Consider the following 8,496-nt stretch of genomic DNA (forward strand, 5'->3'; position numbering starts at 1 on the left):
GACCCCTTGGAGGAGAAGAGGGGGGCTGGGGCCAGGGAGGGGCAGGTTGCCATCATTGGTCTCTGAGTACAGGCCCTGGAGGGGGACACAGTGGCCCTGGAGGGGAACACAGTGGCCCTAGCCCAGCCCGTGTAGAGTCCTGGAGCCCAGGGCGCAATCCAGTCGTTGATGTTTCAGCCTCACATCCTTGTCTGGGCTGTCAGGCAGAGCAGGGCCCTGGAGTTAGTCCCAATCTGTTTCCTTCTATTCTTTGACAGGAAGCTCCTGGAGAGCCAGCCCCCAGCCCCTCCCCCTCCCAGCACTCCCTCTCTCTTCTCCACTATGGACAGAGCCTCCACGGAGCCGCTGCCTGCCCACCACAGACCCAGCTGACATGGGGACTGCTGGAGCAACACAGCTGTGCTGGGTGATCCTGAGCTTCCTCCTACTCCGAGGTAAGAGGCACTTGCCACTCTGTCAGCATTCCACTCCAGGGGCTGGCAGTCCTGGGCGCAGCCCCTCCCTCCTTCAGGACACACACCACATACGCAGCTCTCCATCCAGGGCTGTGCCCAGGGGAAATTCCAGAGCCTTTTATGAAAGAGATCAGTTGGATTGGGAGGGAGTCATTACCAGGCGAGGGTAAAATGGCACATGGTTAAACCTTTTTGTGGGAAAATTTCCAGGGTGAACCGGGGCTCCCATAAAGGCTGGCCTCCTTAAATGTGGGATGTGCCTGGCTGTCTTGGTGTAAGATTGAGGTCTGAAAGCTCCTTCTGGGATGTTCTAGCACAAAGCTGTCTGCACCTTGGGCTTTACCGTGATTTTTTTTCTTCCATATGGGGAGCAACAACCTGGGAATTCCAAATACTGACTCTAAGCTCACACACAGCACGAGGGATTCAAGTTAGATACAACGAACTGTGTGCCAAAGAGGATGTACTCAACACCCTCAGCCAGGGGTCTAGATGAGATGGTCTTCAGAGGAGAAAACTTGAAAACTCCTCTTAGACGGGGCTCTGCCAGCTGATGAGTGGGGAAACAGCTCATAAGGGGTCCCCTAATTAGGGAGCAGTTGCTGGGAACCATGAGAAATCCAGGAGATTCTGACTCACAGGGCAGCAACTTCCCCTCGGTCATTCCTTCCCCACCCCCACCTCACGTCCATGAGTCCTCTGTGGAAGATTCATGAACCTGGGCACGCAAGAGTGCTTGGATGGGAGAGGGAGGATGGCTTTCTTGGTGGTGGGTGGAAGGCCTGAGTGCCAGGAGACTGCCTCGTGGAGAGATCAGGCATTTCTTTACAAGTCCATGGGTTGGAAGTAAAACTCTGATTACTCCACCCGCACCCTCCTTCCCAGAGGATAGAGTCACGCATTTGATCTGGGGGACGAGGCTGTTGTCCAAACTGCAGAAACGGCAGAGAAGATTAAAAGGTGCGACTCATAGGGTGGCATTTTCATAGGCCTAGGCTTCTCTCAGCTTCCCTACCCATTGCCCTGTCCTGGACAAGCGCCAGAGCTAGGAATGCCCTGTGTAAACTCTACATAAGCCATGCTCACTGCTTGAGTTTCCCAACCTCTTATCTAGTATCTCAGAGCACTTACTGTCTCCTTCACTTTGGTGGGCTGAGGAATCCTTTTGGGGATATGCAGGCCCACAAAGGGACTTGACTGTGGATACACAAATCAGGGCAGGGCAGACTTGAGACTTGGAGGATTTGAGAGAATGGGGCAAAATTAAAAACGTCCAGCATTTATTGAGCATGGACTCTCTGTCTGGCGGGCACTATGTTAAGTACTTTATATGCATTTTCTTATCCTCAAACCACTTGTGAAGTACGAAAATCACTTGCAATTTAACGAAGAGAAAACTAAAGCCCAGGCCAGTAAGTGACAGAGTCAGGACTTAGACTCAAGCCTGTCAAACTCCAAAATCTATGATTTCAACTAAGGTATGCTGCTGAGAAAAACAGGATGGTGGGGGTGGAGGGGGTGGAGCGGGAGGAGAGAAAGTCAGGTAGCAATTAGGGAAGGGAAACCGGAAAATAAGAAATCCCAGTGGCCAGTGGCCTTTGGTTGTCTGCGTGTCCAGTGGTCAGAGGCACCCTGACCCATAAAAACAGATGCTCCCTTAATCCCTCCTCTACTCACAGAGGAATCTCCTGGTGACAAAAAGTTCCAGTAGGGGGAGGGGGCAGGTGACAAAGAGCAGGCTACTGAGAATTGGAGCTTGTGACTTTGGAACTCATTCCAAGACACTAGTTTTGTCTTTAGATAAATGTGGGAAGGCAGGCACTGTGCCCTCCCACTAAAAACCAGTTATAACCATATAGAGCTTAGACGGGACCTTAGATACCCCTTCAGCAAGGACAGCTAAGGTACCTTCTGATGGGTGTTTGCAGAACATGCCTTGGATTAAAAGGGTCACTCCCCAGCTGGGAAAAGTCCTCTCTAGCCTGGGGCACCTACAAGTTTTAACTCCTCTCTTGATCCCCCCACCCAATGAGGGGATGAAGTGTCAGAGATGGTGACCTGGAAAAACAGCCTCGGCACGGCCTAGGGTTTGGGAGAGGGTGGGCTTGGAAACAATTAATTCCACACTATCCAAGTGATAGCCCCATGGAGGAAGGCAGTGGCCAAGGAAAACAAACAGACCAACAGGCTGCCACTGGCTGGGCGGGCCCCTGGCCCTCAGCTGCTTCTGTTCACCCAGGCCCCAGCTTGGTACTTCCCTGATTATGGGGGCTGAGGGAGCAGAGGGCCAGGCCAGCAGCTGCAGTCCCAGCCTGAGTGGAGGAACGGGAACCCAGCTGGGCGGCTCCACTTCCCCACGTTTTCCTTTCACATTGTTCACAGGTTTCAAGAATGATTTCATTGTGGAAAATGAGCAAACACAACCTGACCTTTGAGGTCCCACAGACACAGGGGACACATATATGGGCGCATGCACACACACACACACACACACACGCATACGCACACACACACCTGCATAGAGGTTGACAGGCATACACATGTACTTACAAAACAATCTAGAGAGAGCTTCTTACTGGGGCATCCTAGTAACCTCCTCCCTGGGTTTGGACAACAACAACCATTATTGAGAAGCCTCTACCTGTGAGAGTTAAGTTGACCACTCATTCTAGAGCTTCCCTGCCTCCTGTGTAGGCCCCTACCTCTGGCTGGAGGAGGGCACAGAGACAGCCCAGATACCAACCCCAACCCCTACTCCATCTTACTCATCACATCTTTCCATCCCCTTCCCTTGGGCAGGACTAGTATGACACTATTTGCAGGGTAGAATGGATGGCACAGTGGTAGTGTGATGTCAGCATTAGTCTGGAGACCTGGAGTCTTTGTCTAGACTTGGCAGGTGTCCGGCCCGCTGTCCTTGGACATATCACTATTTTAAAATAACCTTCCCCTGACGTTGTATCAGGCTGCTATAAAACCCATGTGGGATTGAAGAGACAGGAAAGGACTCTGGGACACTGAATCATGAGGTGGTGGTGATGGTGCTATTCAGTCATGATCTCAGAGGAAGCCAGCCCCGCAGTAAGCTGGAGCCACATCCTTTAGTCCTCTGTCAGCATGGGAGGCTTGAAAGCCAAAAGGCCTTGGTTTTTCGGGGGGCTCTGTGCTGGGTGGGAGACTCACAAAGCTAGTCTATGCTTTTTGCTTTCTCTTGCAGGCCACAACTCCCAGCCCACGACAATGCAGCCCTCTAGCCTTCAGGGTAAGAGCAAACACACAGGGACTCCTCTAGCAATTAGGTCTGAGAGGTTAGTAAGGCTGGGGAGAGCCCTAGGCACTGTTTTACACAGATCGTAGGTGATTAGGGGTGGGGCCAGAGCTCTCAGGACATCCAAAGCTGAGCTCATCTAGGGACTTTTTTCAGCTTGGCCCAGTCTAACCTGTTTTGAAAAAGAGAGATAAATGGTTGCAGGTGAGGGATGGGGTAAGAAGAAAGACTAGAAAACACCAGCTATAGGGAAGAAGAGAGGGAGTCAGAGCAATAAGAGGCAATAGACCCTCAGCCTCAGATGATCTGTTTCAGGAGCCGTCAGTCTAAGTCTGACTATACAGCCAACTTCTCCCAACACAGGTCAGTGAGTGTGGTTGCTGAGGGGCCGATCCCTGGCCCCTGCCCAGCCCCTTGCCCATCCCTTCAGACTTGCTTGCAGCCCAAGAGTTCTCATATGGGTTAGAAGTGGTTGTCATCAAACCTGCCCCACCTTCAACTCCCCATATGCCTCAGTCCTTGCTGGGGACAGCCCTTCCTCAGAGCCCAACAGCCCAAGCCCTCTGTCCAGTACCAGTACCCCAGGTACTCTGCCACTGAGACTACAAATTCCATCAAGGGAGGGCCCAATGAGGAAGCAGACACAGTTTCGGCTCTAAAGGAGAATACAGTGGAGAAACAGACAAGTAAACAAGATCTTACATTGACAATTACAGACAGGATAGAAGGATTGTGATGGGCATAAGATGAAGGTGCTATTGGAATCCAGATAAATGTCAGCCACTTCCGACGTGGGGGCCAGGGAAGACATCCCAGAGTGCTTCTAAAGCTAAGGCCAGAGAAGGCGTTGACCAAATGAAGACTGTGGGGTGAAGGAGGGTAGGGTGTATTCCAGGCAGAGGAAACTGTACAGGTGAAGACCCAGAGGTGAAAAGGAGGATGGCTCCTTCTGGAAGTGAAAGCAGTAATGAAAATAACAATTTTGGACTAAAGAGCCTTCCCTGTATACATGCTGGTGGAAGCCATAAAGGCCCACAAATGCTTCCTAATCCACAGCTGCTTCAGAGAAAGCCTCACGGGTCCCCACAGCGCCCAGTAAACCTGTGATGCCAAGGTCAAGCACCATGGATGGTCACTCCCCAACCCAGCCACAGGAGCACCCATCAGGATTTGGTAAGTATCAAGTTGGGTTCCTTCTTCTCCTCTTGAGGGGGCCCAGGTCCTGCCCCACAGTAAGCGGGTCTCAGGATCCACATCAGTGGCACCCTGGTCTGGAGAGAACGAGAGAGGTTTGGTGGGGAGAAGAGACAAGGGCTTGGACCTGGTCACAATGAAGGTAGAAAGAGTCGACTCAGGATTGATAAAGGCATAGAGAAGGAAAGGAAGGGTTAGGAGAACCCAAGATAATGGAAAGGAAGGCAGAAAAGGTTGGGAAAGAGTTACATGCTTCTCAAGGCAGGTTGGTCTCCACCCAGCAGCAGGGGAGAAGAGCTGGGCGGGGTGGTTACCCTCCACCTTGGCCTGCTGTTCATGGCACAGGCACAAGGGTCCCAAGCAGCAGCAGTAGCAGCGGTGGCAGCAGAAGCAGAGGTATGTCCTGTCTGTGCTCACAACAAAGAACACCCTGACCCTTTCTCTCATCCTACCCCGTGGCTCTGGGATGTTTTTATACTCCCAGTCATTTTTAGGAGGGGGGTGAGGACAAGGAAATGGAACAGCAATCAGGCCTGTAGTACAATGAGCTTCAGAGGGGATGAGGTGGATGGCCATACCACTTTTTAAGAGGGCCAGAAACACATGCCCTTTAACTGGCAGGCTGGCTTGTTAGATCAGTGCCTGGAGACAAACATCCGGTGCCCTTCTTTCCTCCCTCTTCAACTCTTGGCAAAACACAGATGGCTCAACCTTGCCTAGTCTGTCTCCCTATGTCTGCAGCGTACATCCCTTTCCTCTGGGCTCCAAGGGGATGGTGGGAAGAGCATAATGAGGGAAGCATCCTGAACTTTCTGGAGTCCTTTGGAAATAGTAACACAAACAACCAGCAATCTAGTCATGTGATCCAACAGCACCCACTTCTGACCTCCATCCTCATGGGACCTGATCAGAGGGGCAGAGAGGACGTCTTTTCTGTAGGGCTTGAGCTCTCTCTGCAGTCCTCTACCTGGAGAAAGTGGACGGGGGGTAGGGGGGAGCTAGCTCTCTCTGGTAGGCTGAGTAAGTCCTTTCACTGAAGCGCCCATCACCATTCCATTTTAGACACCTCTCAAAATGTTACTTCCAAATTGGCCACCACGAGCCCGAGGACAAGAGAAGACCCCACCATTCTGCCCAGCCCTATGTCAGAGCAAGTGCTCACTGTGGCTGCATTTGGTGAGAGGAAGGAGAAGGTGGGATGTGGCAGGGGACCCCACCTTTGAACTGACTTGGACTCTGGTCAGGAAACACAAGTTCAAATCTCACCATTTTGTGCTAGAGCGGTGGTTCTCAACCTTCCTAATGCCGCGACCCTTTAATACAGTTCCTCATGTTGTGGTGACCCCCAACCATAAAATTATTTTTGTTGCTACTTCATAACTGTAATTTTGCTACTGTTATGAATCATAATGTAAATATCTGATATGCAGGATATATATTTTCATTGTTACAAATTGAACATAATTAAAGCATAGTGATTAATCACAAAAACAATATGTAATTATATATGTGTTTTCCGATGGTCTTAGGTGACCCTTGTGAAAGGGTCGTTTGACCCCCCAAAGGGGTCGGACCCACAGGTTGAGAACCGCTGTGCTAGAGGGTTTGGCTGACAAAGAAGTCTTTGGTGGGAAAGAGCCTCCACTGACTCTAATCAGCTCTTCTGGGTTCTGCTGGGTTTCATATTCTTATGGGAAGATGGGGGAAGGAGGGGCTGTGGAACCCACTCTGGCCAGGGCCGCAAGCTGAGAGTTCATTCATTCGCAGAGAAGAGGAATTCAAAATTCACTTTGCTCGGGACCCTGTCTACAGAGCACTTAGCTAGGAAGAGAATTTGAACTCATGTTGTCCCCTCCTCTCCCTCCTCTTCACCCCATCCTTTCCCTGTCCAGGTGTTATCAGCTTCATTGTCATCCTGGTGGTTGTGGTGATCATCCTGGTCAGTGTGGTCAGTCTAAGGTTTAAGTGTCAGAAGAACAAGGAATCTGAAGGTACATGCCTGAACCTTGGGGGCCCTCCATTGCCCCTCTTTGCTGAGGGACCCAGAGCTAGATTCTGGGACTGACACCCAGCCTACAGTTGAGGGAAGGAATGGGAACATCAGCACCATTAGATGAAATGGGAGGGTCCACTTGGGTGAACTTTGAGGGGCAGGTTGGGCTTCTGAGTAATAACATGTGACCCTCAATCTGTGCCTTTGGATTTTTACAGATCCCCAGAAACCTGGGAGTTCAGGGCTATCTGAAAGGTAAGACTGTCAGAGGTGTAAGTAGGAATTATCTACCTGACCTCTCAGTCTTCCCTCCAAGAGGGAACCAAAGCTTCCTGCTTTCTACACACACACACACACACACACACACACACACACACACACTCCTGACAGCCTCCACTGAGACCAGACGAGGGGCAGGCAGGACAAGAGCAGACTTGAAAGGAAGCAATCAGGTGACAGGAGATGGACTGGAACCCTTCAGCCCAGGGCTACGCACCTTTTACCCCTTCATGAAAAGTGTAGGAATTCAGATTCTAATATACCCCTTAAATAAGGAGATACTTATTTAAGGAACTGTTTATTGAATACCTTGTGTGTGCCAAGCCCTTTGGTAGATATTTGTTAATATTATCTCAAATTCTTAGAGCAATTCTTCAAGGCTAATACATTTAAAAATTGAGACTTAAGAGAGGTCGTAACTTGGTCAAGATCACACAAGCAGTAGGTAGTAAAACAAAGATTTAAATACAAGTCTCTTGGGCTTCAAAACACACTCACATTTCATTATGATCCACCCCCAAAACAAAGGTCTAAGTTGTAACAGCCCCTGTACAGTTTCTTAACCCCCCACATTGCCCTCCCACTCCTATCCATAACCCATGTCCTCCTACTCCTAGCTGCTCCGCAGCCAATGGAGAGAAAGACAGCATCACCCTCATCTCCATGAAGAATATAAACATGAATAACAGCAAAGGATGCCGCTCAGCAGAGAAGGTACATTTTTCCCGGTTCCCTCCTCCCTCCTTCCTCCTCCCTCCTCCTCCTTCCTGAAGGCTCTTGTACTTTAACCAGAAAGGAGATACTTTCAAAGATCCAGGCTCTTCTCTTCTCTTGCCTATTATATTACTGCTCCCAAGAAGTTCACCCTTCCTTCATTAAGTATTTATTTTGCAGGTTCTTTAAAAGCAACCATGGGTCCTTATGAGTACGAGGATGATGAAGCTGCCCTGTGCCTGTAAGAAGGAAGGTGATGCCCTAACCGGTTTGGCTCAGTGGATAGAGCGTCAGCCTGCGGACTGAAAGGTCCCAAGTTTGATTCCGGTCAAGGGCATGTACCTTGGTTGCGGGCACATCCCCAGTAGGGGGTGTGCAGGAGGCAGCTGATTGATGTTTCTCTCTCATTGATGTTTCTAACTCTCTACCCCTCACCCTTCCTCTCTGTAAAAAGTCAATAAAATATATTTTAAAAAAGAAAAAAATGAAGGAAGGTGATATTATCAGTAGAGGCAATAAGCCACATATAAATTATTTTATTGTTTCACATCTACTCGCAGCTCTAAAGGATACTAACATTCCTCCATTTCTGG

General features: G+C 50.0%; 1 protein-coding gene across 5 annotated transcripts; it reads left to right on the forward strand.

The window, feature by feature from the left end:
• The first annotated feature begins 202 nt into the window (after positions 1 to 202).
• Positions 203 to 8,252, forward strand: ECSCR (endothelial cell surface expressed chemotaxis and apoptosis regulator). 5 transcript variants are annotated; one of them, XM_006086514.3, is made up of 8 exons: positions 210 to 434; positions 3,673 to 3,717; positions 4,780 to 4,896; positions 5,980 to 6,093; positions 6,810 to 6,908; positions 7,129 to 7,165; positions 7,807 to 7,903; positions 8,084 to 8,247. In XM_006086514.3, exons 1-8 carry the CDS (start codon positions 374 to 376, stop codon positions 8,090 to 8,092), a joined length of 579 nt encoding a protein of 192 aa, XP_006086576.1. In that variant the 5' UTR covers positions 210 to 373; the 3' UTR covers positions 8,093 to 8,247. The 5 variants fall into 5 exon arrangements, with proteins under 5 accessions (XP_014309331.1, XP_014309330.1, XP_023607855.1 ...); XM_014453845.2 differs by lacking the exon at positions 5,980 to 6,093 and having other exon boundaries at positions 203 to 434; positions 8,084 to 8,250; XM_023752087.1 differs by lacking the exon at positions 7,807 to 7,903 and having other exon boundaries at positions 206 to 434; positions 8,084 to 8,252.
• Positions 8,253 to 8,496: the final 244 nt, after the last annotated feature.

The sequence above is a fragment of the Myotis lucifugus genome, unplaced genomic scaffold (assembly GCF_000147115.1).
Source record: "Myotis lucifugus unplaced genomic scaffold, Myoluc2.0 scaffold_28, whole genome shotgun sequence".
Taxonomy (NCBI): Eukaryota; Metazoa; Chordata; class Mammalia; order Chiroptera; family Vespertilionidae; genus Myotis; species Myotis lucifugus.